At 36.1% G+C, this 11,976-nt stretch overlaps 1 protein-coding gene and 1 non-coding gene across 2 annotated transcripts; one reads left to right on the plus strand and one right to left on the minus strand.

Annotated features, from left to right (window-relative positions):
* Positions 1-7,681: 7,681 nt before the first annotated feature.
* LOC113272322 lies at positions 7,682-10,486 on the minus strand. Its single transcript, XM_026522173.1, has 6 exons — positions 10,289-10,486; positions 10,074-10,206; positions 9,888-9,991; positions 9,623-9,794; positions 9,388-9,522; positions 7,682-9,238 (listed from the first exon to the last, which is right to left on the minus strand). Exons 1-6 carry the CDS (start codon positions 10,333-10,335, stop codon positions 7,682-7,684), a joined length of 2,148 nt encoding a protein of 715 aa, XP_026377958.1. The 5' UTR covers positions 10,336-10,486.
* Positions 10,487-11,179: 693 nt separating this feature from the next.
* Positions 11,180-11,251, plus strand: TRNAP-AGG. Its single transcript has one exon. It is a non-coding gene; the product is annotated as a tRNA-Pro (tRNA).
* Positions 11,252-11,976: the final 725 nt, after the last annotated feature.

Below are 11,976 nucleotides of genomic sequence, written 5' to 3' on the forward strand. Positions count from 1 at the left end.
ATGATACACAACAAGGCTTGACAAAACATGTCGAGTGACAACAGTTCTACCAGCACCATTGAGATTAGTTTTCTTCATATTACCAAGTCTAGCATAAATATTATCAATAAAAAATTTAAAGGATTTAGTCTTGTCTCTATTAACAAACAGGGGGGTTCCTAAGTATTTTTCTGTGCTTGACAGAAACTTTATGCCTAAGGATCTAGATAGAATTTTGATGTGTTTGTGATGCATATTCGCACTTGTAAAAAAACCCGACTTTTCCAGATTGATAGCATGACCCGAAGCTTTGGCAAACTTATTTAAAATATGCAACAGATTTTTTGCATACAGTGAAGATGCTTTAGAGAAAAGCATACAGTCGTCTGCAAAGAAAAGATGCGAGATAGAAGGGCTATTGGCTCTAAGTTTAAAACCTTGAATAAGTTTATCTGATTCTGATTTTAATAACATCTGAGACAGGACTTCCACATAAAGGATGAAAATATAGGGAGAAATACAATCTCCTTGTCTGATTCCTCTACAAGGAGTGAAAACTTCTCCCGGAGAACCATTTATAAGAATCGAATATGAGACTGTACTGATGCATTGAAGCATCAGTTGACACCAATCATTTGAAAAACCAAGTTTTTGAAAAACAACAATGATAAATGGCCATTCTAATCTATCGAAAGCTTTCGACAGATCAAGCTTAATAGTCATATAACCCTTTTTAGTTCTTTTTCTCATTCTTTTATAAGAGTGCAGAATCTCATGACTTATTATGATGTTATCCTGAATTTGCCTATTAGACACAAAAGCCGACTGAAAAGGGAAAATAAGCGAATCTAGCAGAGGTTTGAGCCTATTGGTTAAGATCTTAGAGATAATTTTGTAAACTGAGTTTGATAAACTTATAGGCCTAAAGTCATTAGGCGAGGAAGGATTGGAAACTTTAGGAATTAAGGCTATAAAAGTGTAGTTCAACTGTTTCAGCAAGAACTTAGTTTTGAATTTTTTTTGAATGTGCTCAATTACCTGAACAGAAACTATATCCCAATTGTCGCGGAAAAAACCTGTGGGGAAAGCATCTGGGACAGGAGAGTTTCATGGCTCCATAATTTTGATGGTAGACAAGATTTCCTCCGGTGTAGGGATAACCACAAGAGACTGGTTTACTTCATTAGTAATGATTGGTTGAACATCTTTTAAAACTTCTTGAATATCAACAGAGCAAGGTTGAGAAGAGTAATAAACCTTTTTAAAGTGAGCTTCAAACAGTGCAACAATTTTTTCTCTAGACTCCAACCAATTACCTTGTTCATCCTTAACTGTATGGATGGTATTATACATATTTCTGAGTTGACAGAATTATGAAAGAATTGAGTGTTCTTGTCATAATGGACAAAGTAATTAATCCGAGATTTTTGCTTATAGAAAGAGTTTTCAATCTCATACCAGAAGTCAAGCTGCTTTGAGTAATTTAAGATAAAATTACCAATATCTGGAGTAAATGGTAAATATTGGAGCTTTTCTATTTCAACATTGAGCTTATATATAGTATTTTTAATGTGACCGAAAGAGTTGACATTCCATCTGCTAAGATCCAATTTGACATTGCGGAGTTTTCCAACTACAACAAAACTAGGAGAACCCTTAACTCTCTTAGACCAAGAGGAGGACAGGACATCTTTAAAATCAGGACTCAGATGCCAGCACTTGAAGAATTTATAGGGGATGTAATGATTTTTTTTCAAAATGAAAACAATCAGCAAGGATATGACTGTGGTCTGAATAAACTCTACCCAAATTAGTGACTCTAGTCTGAGGCAGAAGGGACACCCATTTGTCATTCATAAACCCTCTATCAAGCTTTTCAAAGATCAACTCAGCATGATTTTTGAACCTTCTATTACACCAGGTAAACGGATTTCCAAAAGAAAAAATTTCATTAAAGTTAAGATCTATCATCTTTTCTCTAATGAAATCAGGCACTAGAGAGTTAGCCGCAATACCACCTTGTTTTTCAGAATCATGCATAATAAAATTGAAATCTCCTAAAAGCATCCATGGTCGGTGAATATCATCACTAATACCCTCTAAAACATTCCATTGCGCTTTCATACCAACAATATTCAGAGAACCATAAACAAAAGAAATCAGACAACTTTTTATTCTTGGAGTAATATCACAAACTATATGGATCATGTTAAGAGACGAATGAATAACCTCAATATTAGACTTCTCAAAAAAACCCAGTGCAAGTCCACCTGATTTGCCAGTTGGGGGAATGAAAAACCACGAGTCGAAAGGAAGATGATGACTATATTTTTTCACAGTGTCATTATCTACCATAGTTTCAATAAGACAAATTACATCAAAAACGAAATTTCCTAAATAAACTAGAGATATGCAGCCATTTCTTATCTGAACAACATTTATTCATGTTCCAACTTAAAAATTTCATGTTTAACTAGGAGGGCTTAAAAGAAAAACATAGTGAAAACATCAAGCAAAGACAATGAAGCAACTAGAGAGTAAAATAAAAGAGTTTGGATTGCAGCAAACAAAAGGATAAATGCGAAAGATAACAAGTAATGAATGTGTACTTACAAGGTTATGAGCTGAGGAGGAATCAGCATCCATAGCAAGGGGGTCCATCATCATGAGATCGATATCTTTGTTAAATTCTTCTTCAGCAACAACTGGTTCCGGTGGAAGCATAGATAACGGCATGGGCTCAAGAATAACATCCTCCTTAAGATCACTGATATGATTATTAGGGTTTCCAAAGTCGCATTCTAAGTTTGTACTCATAAATATTTCAGATGAGTATTTCATTTCAGAAGCAGCGTTAAAAGCAAGACCAGAAGAAGTAAGAACAACTTGTGAAAATGAGGTACAAGATGCAGACCAGAAAACATTTGTCTCCGGAGAACCATTACTAGATGACACTCCTAAACTTCCCACATTGAAAGAGGTATATATGGGAGGATTAAAATGAGGCAACACTACACCATTTTTTCCAATTCGAAACGGTTTTTGAGCGTTACGAATCGGGGTTGTAACGGTTCTTGGCCGTTACGAAAAGGGGTGCTACAATTTTTGCGCAACGGCCCAGCAGCCGTTACAAATTCTTTTCGTAACGGCCCTTGTAACAGCTTGTAGCCGTTACTACGTGGCATTGTCGTAACACGCCCAAGCCGTTACAAATTTATTTAGTAACAGGATGTTGTAACAAGTTCAAGCCGTTACGAATATTTTTGTAACTGTAAAAAAATTACTGCCGGTCAACCTTGACCTGGTCAAAATCAGTCAGCAATGGCTAATTTTGACCAGATCAAGGTTGACCGGCAGCTCATTCTCGGACGGAATTCGCCGGAATTCCAAATAACCACTTGCATACACCTTTCATTTGTCCTTCACAATAAACAATATTTTCTTCAATCAAATTCATCTTCATTGAATCAATTCTTATCACATTCAAATTGATTCATACACAAAAGAACTTGAATTCTTCTAAGTACCAAATTTTTTTCTTCTAATTACTCAAATTTTCTTCCAAGTATCAAAAACTAAGGGAATACACAGGAATCCTAAGTTCAGTTCATAAAAATTCCTATGTTCAAAAATTCATCTAACTAAAGTTTGTTCTATCATCGAATAAAATTTCAACCTAAGTTCAGTTCTTACAAACCAAATTTGCAGCTGCTTTCAACCTAAGGACTTCCTTGTTCTCCAACCTTTCTGCTCCAAACTTGCTGCAGCAGAGCATCATCCAATTAACCTGCCAACCAACACCTCGGCTGAGAACAAAAGGTGGAAAAAGAGTTGCGCACGGGACCTAGAGACTGCGATGTAGGCTCAAGTGGACTGCAATTTATCAAAAAAAAAAAATTTGTATAAGAATACGAGCTCTATATTCTGTAAAACTTAGATGAGCATCTAGATTCTGATGGCCATGATAACCATATATGAAGAGAAAAACTAACCTCTACGAGATCGATAGATATGTTCCCTCAGATGAGTTTTCATTACTACTAAATATACTCCCTTATCTTTTGATACCTCCCATGCTGCTCATTCTACCACTGCTTTTCCATAGCAACACCAATTCTGCAATAATATCACAGATAGTACTTGTTAGAGATTGCGTAACGATTCACCTTCCAAATCAACTGGTCCAAAGACAATTTTTCATAACATAAAGCTACCTTGTGCACCTGGGTGAAAGGAACGATGTTAAAGTTTCATTTCAACACTCATAAATGAAAAACAATCAGAAAAAGCAAAACATATCATTACTTACATGCTCTTTTAACAACGACCGAAAGCCTGTAGTTGACTGAGACATAAACGCATTGCAGAAGTGTTCTATTTTCCATTGGATGTGGCCACAAACTGTGAAGTGCACATTTAGAAGTTGAAAAAAGATACCCAGATGTCAGTGACTGAGTTTTATTTGCAGGACATATTAAATATGAGTGAGAATGAAAGAAGTAAATAAAGTTGGCGCCGAAACCACTGAATCATTGGAACTAAAAAATTTAGAGAAATCAAATCATTACAAATTAAATATTTCATAGCAACACACTCATCTACTAACCTTCGATCAAAGAACACTTAAAAGTAGGAAATAAAGTAAGCTATCATCTGTGAGAAGACACACACAGAAGCACTAGAAGTTAAATATTTTCAATTATAAATCACAACTATAAACAATTTACCATTTTCAAGATAAGTATTAAAACACTTACCTCTCTGTTCGCTCTATCCTCTGCCAATGCTTCAGCCTCCTTCGAAGCATTTAAACCACTAATGTAAAATTATTTTTGAGCTGCAAGTTCAGATTGATGTTTCTCTATGATTTCTTGCAGATACAACCACAGAAAAACATAAAACAATGAAACAAACAAGATAAAACAACATTATTACCTGAGCTCTATTGCCTGCTTATGAAAGAGTAATGTAAGTTCCCACCTTAGTTCGCAAAACAAACCTTAAGCTCCGTTGCCTGCCTATCGAATCCAAAGATACCTTAATCGTGTAGAAGCTAAGTTAGAAAACAGAACAACTTCACTGGAACAATGAGTTAGTGACTTTAATCGAAAAAGAGGTAATGCTAATGGATTCCGTTTCAAAGGAAGTTCTAGGCCTTTTTCCTTTCCTATCATGGACAAGACCATCCGGTCCAAAAATGAGGTTATCAAAGGGGGATACATTGAAGCTATTGTTTCCAATACTATGAGTAATGGGTGCAGAAGGTGTGACCTTATTTACAGGTTCTTTGATAGTTAAAGAAGACACTGCAGGCAATATAGAAGACATAGCAGGGACAGAAATAGATGAACCTCTATTGCCAAGAGCACCAACTGGCTTCAAACTAACCGAGAAAGTTGTAGGTCTGGATGAACCATTTGAAACAACTCCAGCAGGGCGAGCATTGGAGGGACCTGATGCACCAGAGTTTTCTCCCTTCTTCGACGGCATTCTTGTGACAGCAACATGGGTAGCACGTGGAGAGGGAGAAGGCAGAGCACGGACATAAATGTTGGATCGTATTTCTTTACACAGAATGTCATCATGATAAAGAACAAAACATTCCTTGCACATAAGATAAGAAAGCTTAGGATAAAATGCTGTCATGATATAGGTACGCTTAGATGTATTGATGACCACCTTTTTGGTAAGAGTGGTATTAAGAGGTACCATAACCTTTGCATTGAAATAATTCCCAGCAGCTGATTCAGCAGAAAAAAAGGTGCCAATTTCATCCAAAACTTCTCTCGCCTTTCCTCTGTTGACCAAATCTGAAGGAATGGAAACCTGCACAGGCATTAGAGTTTTGTCCCAGACAAGGTCAAAAACAGACTCTAATTCACCAAGAGACTGGACATCAAACAGTTGACCAAACAAGAGTGTAGGTCTAGCATCAAAAGCAATATCCCTATCCCGTATTTTCTTGAACATGACCACAAAAAGGTTTTGAATACCCATCCCCTGAACATATGGCTTAGCAAGCTTAAAATCAGAAGATGGAACAGTCCAGATTTTGTTGAGGTTGTGCTTAACTGAGGTTTTGTGGTAGTAGTTGTTTTTGTTGCAAATGAGAGCAGAAAACCTAAACGAAAATTCTTCTACATCCTCATCTAAGTCCAGGACTCTAACTTGAGCAGCAGGGATAGCCATGAAAAAGACTACTAAAGAAATGAGATACAATGTATGTTTTGCAGAACTGGTAATGGGTGTGAGAAGAAAATGAGAGAAACCTTAGAATAAATAGGAAGAAAATCATATGAGCAAGCTGAGATTATCTAGGGAATGAAAATTTCCAGACATGCAGTAAAGAGAAAATTGCATGCTTGTAGTAATGTTATAGACAAGTCAATCAATATGGAATTAACCATTGAGAGCTGAAAACTGAAAAGCTAGGTAGACTTAATGATCAAAACTTATATTCTCAACAGAGAATAATAACTCTGCTAAGAATATATGCCAAGTGTAGAAAAAATTCTGATCAGGCCGCCCATTACTGAGAGAGTTCTTGGTTTAAGTTAATTAATCACTTAATTTTTAACTAAATAAATTTAATAATGGGGCATTAAGAATCAAAACACTGCTTTTTAGGGAAAAACCAGTAGTAAATTATCTTCAACAAGAAACCCAGACTGATTAAAGATGAAGATTCCTATATACCTCTCAACCAAATCATCATGATGAAAGTTGATTTATCTCATAGATTTATTCCCGGGAAGATAAAAAGAAGAAAATATTCAAGAATTAAAATCTCATAATCTAATCCCTACTCAAAGTAGGATCTCAATATCTCAAAAATACTTAGAATGACTTCTCATCAAATCTCAGAGTGAAGTATCGATGAATAACAATAGCAAAGCAAACTTTATTGAAACCTAGAGCCATAGACCAGGAAGGAGTGTTATTGAGAGTTACCCAACATATAAAGAGCACAACTTCAAAACCATTTTTGTAGATTTATCGAATCTCATGATGATGTTCCTCAATTTGCTATGGATGCACCTCCATCAGCTCATAACCTAGAATAAAGAGAAAAAATCAGAAAACAAGACAAATTAAGATAGAATAGTAGAACTAGTAAGAAACTAAATTAGTATTCAATATAATCAACCATGATTTTAATCTAAGTAATAAATCAGAAGGAGAACATGAAAGAATCGAATTAGGTTAAAATCAGTTTTAGGGAAAAAACAATTTCAACAAATTTCCTAAAAGATTTCAACTGAAATAGACAAAAATTATATGAAAACAGAACATAATTTGGTAAGGAACATGATTAAATTGATGGATTTAAGTTTAGCTTTTTCTATTGATCATGAATTCAAAGAAAAAATCCAGGTTGACTAAGTCAACGTCGCTGGTCCCGCACTAACTAAATAATTAGGAAAGTAACCTAAATATCGGATAATTAGGAAAGTATATGTGGCTAGGCACCAAGTGTTGACCCTCTTGACAGTCGGCAACGCAAAAGTTGCCCGGTCATAGACTCATAAGCCACCACAATGCTGTTGCTCAAAGAGTGTGTTGATGGGAGGAGAAGAGATGCTTCTCTAAACCAAATGCTATGCTTGTAGAAAGTTTTTCCTTCATACAACTTCAGGCGGGTAAAAATGAATTAACAGAAGATTAATTAATTAAATTAAGGATGAACGAAAAATTGAAACCATCAATTCAAACTAATACTACTTCCTGAATGTTGTTCTCTCTTAATAGCTAAGAATCTGGGTTCTAAATCATCGTACTCCGGTAGCTTTGGATGGATATGGCTGCAAGACGAGGAAGAACTGTTGTTTGAAGTGCTAGCACGTTGTTGAGACTGAAATGAGACTGGCCTTATAAACTGATCCATTGGTGTTGCTTTGTCCTTCTGAGGTGGTGGCAGTATCTTGGCCTTCAAATACGGTGGACGTACATTTTTGTTCTTCCATGGACTCGTTTCCCTGGTGCATGATTCACGAGACGAAGCATAGTTTTCTTGACCAACGGGTGCGAGTTTCTCTCTCGCTTGCTCATGTCGTATTTCAGGAACTGCGGCTCTATGCATGAGTTGGATGCGGTTACAGTCTCTATTTACTCTCAGTTTCTTACAGTGAGAAAAGGATCCTGTTTTTCCCTTTGGACACGCCAATAATTTTGTGCTCCCACTAGTTGGACTTTCCCAATCATCTAAAACATCACCGGTGACGAAATAACATGGATGATCTAATGAACATTCAGCTGCAGTGGCACAATCAAACCCACAACTACTCTTAGCTTTTTTCTGACACTTCCATTTATGAGATTGAAATTTCTCTTCCATTTCCTCTGGAGATCTCAGTTCTCGACACCACTGTTGGGAAGAAAAATACTTAATTTCGTTACCGTAAATTGAAAACCCCCCACGGTCACCAACTGACATGCTCTTTTGGTTCTTTCTTCGGTTATGCTGTGAATCATAATAGTAAAAGGCATATTCAGTATCCTTGATGCTTGAACAGACCGCCGTTTGGTTCTCCATCATATATAAATATCGCCTGTTCAATTTTCTCCTCGATGATTTCCTCCTCTTGGTAGAACTCTTTGAACTTGTTTTACCATCAGATGAAACTGGTTTCTTTATTTGACCGTCATGAAGACCAAGAAATAAATCAGGTAAACTAGCTCTATTGCTATCTCCAACAATTTTATCATGAGTAAATTCTTTTCCAGGAGGTACATACGCTGACTTAAACATAAAGAGCCTTAGCTCCTTAAAATTGCCATCCACTTGTATGCTAGGTTCAAATTCCTCAACGTCGTCCAGATAAACAATATTTTTATCTGAAATCTGAAATGAACTCTCAGATGTGGTAACTCCTGTTAGTGCTTCAATCCTGTGTGGTACAGAAGAATTAGAGACTTCACTCGGAGTGCTGCATATTCCTGAATTTCTCTGGCTAGTAATTCTATCCTGAAAAATGACTTTGAGTTCACCCATTGTGTCCAATTTCTCTGGAATGTCTACTTTGCTTGCAATAACCAGTTCCCTGGAATCTGATGGCAATGCTTCGAAATTAGTTCTGTCTACTTTCGTTGTGATAACTAGTTCCCTTGAATCCGATAATACAGCTTCAAATTTAGTGCCTTCTCGAGTCTCTACTTGCTTCACATCTTGTAGTCCACCAATGCAGGGAGATCCTATGTCAGGGTCGGAGTCTTGTAAATCCCAATGAGATTCGCCCATCGCGGAATAAAACTCGTCAACCTGCAGTTGCAACAATATGGCTTGAGCTAAATCAAGTAAGCAAATGAATGGAATGTCACACAAGTCAGAAAGATATATATATATATATATATATATATATATATATATATATATATATATATATATATGATTATAGTATCAAACCGCACATCATTTGATTGCTGCCAACACTTGATATCAGTTTGTAAAGAATCCATTTCGAGGCAATTTTCTCGAGCTATTTCTTTCATCAATCTGAATTTGATGTCAACCGATGTCGATTCAACTGAGAGATTTTTAATTAACTGTTTCAAAGAATAACGTGGGAGTTTTAATCACAAATCAAGGAAAGAAAATTACTAATATATGAAACCGAATTACATATACAAGTTCTTAAAGGCAAACCTGACGGTTCACTAGATTTCCCGGGAGCAATTCCACTGCAGCAGTTGCAAACCTATTCCCATACCGGTCACCAAACAACTTACGTAGCTTAGGCAGCTCAGGCATATCACCACATCTTGCAGAAGCATACAACAAACTTGATGCTGCTTCATTAATGTCATTCGGACAGTCCCTACGTATCCGTAAATGAAAAGTAGATATTCAAATGCTTAAATAAACGATTTTGGTACGATGAAGACAATGATAATATTTTCAACAGCCTTACCTGTTTCGCCGAATATACGATAAGTTCATTATAATGAATTCACAAAAATGGTCAAGTAGTTCATAAGCAGCCACTATATTCTGGTCTTTGGAGAGCTGCCCAACCTAAAAACCAAGCATAGAATTAGTTTAATTAATGAAGCTGGAATTATATATGTAGTCATAGTAATTCAATTCAGATGAATACCCGGGCGAATGCGCTTCGATCTAGACCACTCTTTAGAAGCTGAATAATGTCTTCACGTAAATGTGTTATAATAGAATATCTCTTGTTCTTTGATAACTTTATTCGACATTGAACTCGTTTGATGAGTTTCTTGCTGAAATTACATAAAGAAAAAATTATCAAGATTATGAATGGGCGTCTGAAAGAAAACCGAATTCAAGGAAAACATAATTTACCATTTAGAAGCTTTTCTCCATCCAAAGATTATGCAAAATAAGTTCATCTTATTCAGTTGTTGTTACAGTAAACATATACAAAGAAGCTTCTTTTTGTTAGCTGATATGATCCATCGTATATATCCATTTGAGACCTGAAGTTTTAATATGGTTTTGGGATCAAACTTTAAGTTGGTTTTGATGATGAAGAAGAAGAGATTGAAGAGTGATGAAGTGGTAGTAGTGGGTGGTGGTGACTTGTGAATTTGAAGGATATGGAAAAACGGTTCTCCTTGGAAAACTGCTCCACTACTCTACTGCTAGAAGGCACTTTGACTTTTCAGTTAAAGCTAAAAAAAGAAGTCATTTCGCCCAAATCTGCAGCTAACAAGGATACGATGTGCCATATATACCTCTCCATTATTTGCTGCTCTAAAAATTAAAACATCTTCCAACCGGAAAATTCATGCATACAAATCTGAAATATATTACGCTATAAAAAAGAAGTAAAGAAGCCCATAATATAATGGCATTTGGCTCGGTCGGCTAGCTTTTAATATACGTGAGAGTGCTTCCTCTAATATCCATATGCTCGACTAAGAAGATCGATTGATCATGCATCCTTAATTGCTCAAATCAGGGAACAATGTTAAATTGTTTCAACATTTGAGTAGAACCCATTTTCCTTGGTTTACTCGTCCAGGTCGTCCCCCATGAGCGCAAGCTTATAAGTTTTGGTAAATGAAAATCACCTTACTGAAACCAATGAATGAAAATTCGTTTTAGTTCATCGATGTTTCTACATTTTCGTAGTATTTGGAGTAAGTTTCAGTTCCATATTTCCCTTTTCCTGCATAGGTCCCCTCCCAGGTTTCAGTTAAAATGAAAATGTCTACTTTTTGGGCAAGACCAGGGCATTTGGTCTAGTGGTATGATTCTCGCTTAGGGTGCGAGAGGTCCCGAGTTCAATTCTCGGAATGCCCCATCTTTTATTTTTTTTAGCCTAATGTACTCATGGAACACAAGCATCATCTATTTGTTTTCCAAATTTCTGCCAATCGTCCGCCCTTATAGCTCAGTGGTAGAGCGTCAGTCTTGTAAACTAGGCATGGCATCAACTGCAACTGGTTGAATTTTGATTTTATAGGGCGACCTGCTTTGATAAGACAATAATTTTCATTGGGAGTTCTTTCTTCTTGGTATATAAAATCTAAAGTATTAACAAACGCATAACACAAAACCACTTATAGACACGTTTTTTTTTTTAAAAAGGTCTAATCTTTTTCTGTTATTGTTTGTTGCAGACACCCATTTTCAAAACAAAAATATTTCACTTTAAAACATAAGAATCCCAATATCAATTTTATTTGTCGACGGACATTGAGTGAATGGTTGATTGCAATAGCAAGTTATCTCATGTAGTTGTTAATAAATATTTTTCTCAACAACATTGCTGTTGGCATTCCAATAACTTATGAAAGCTCCATTATTCTCGCAGAATAATTCCCACTGTTTTAAATTCATATCATAAGAGCAAACATATTGCTTGGTGTAGCCAGATTTGACAGACTTGATAAACACTTTGAATGTAGGATATGTAAGGATTAAAACCGGCTCATTATATAATGCACCTTTCAACAATCTCTCTGCGCCCGACAAATCAATAATGCCTTTCTCAACTCATTCGCCATAATTTCTCTTCAGATACC

The sequence above is a fragment of the Papaver somniferum genome, chromosome 4 (genome assembly GCF_003573695.1).
Source record: "Papaver somniferum cultivar HN1 chromosome 4, ASM357369v1, whole genome shotgun sequence".
In the NCBI taxonomy this organism is placed as follows: domain Eukaryota; kingdom Viridiplantae; phylum Streptophyta; class Magnoliopsida; order Ranunculales; family Papaveraceae; genus Papaver; species Papaver somniferum.

What these genes read in the sequence shown, in the direction of transcription:
- LOC113272322 (XM_026522173.1), bottom strand. Translation starts at nt 10,335, where the DNA reads ATGAACTTATTTTGCATAATCTTTGGATGGAGAAAAGCTTCTAAATG. An exon ending in ATCGAAGCGCATTCGCCCGG is followed by an intron (nt 9,992 to 10,073) that starts GTATTCATCTGA and finishes CTTGGTTTTTAG; the next exon opens with GTTGGGCAGCTCTCCAAAGA. An exon ending in GAAATCTAGTGAACCGTCAG is followed by an intron (nt 9,523 to 9,622) that starts GTTTGCCTTTAA and finishes TCTTTGAAACAG; the next exon opens with TTAATTAAAAATCTCTCAGT.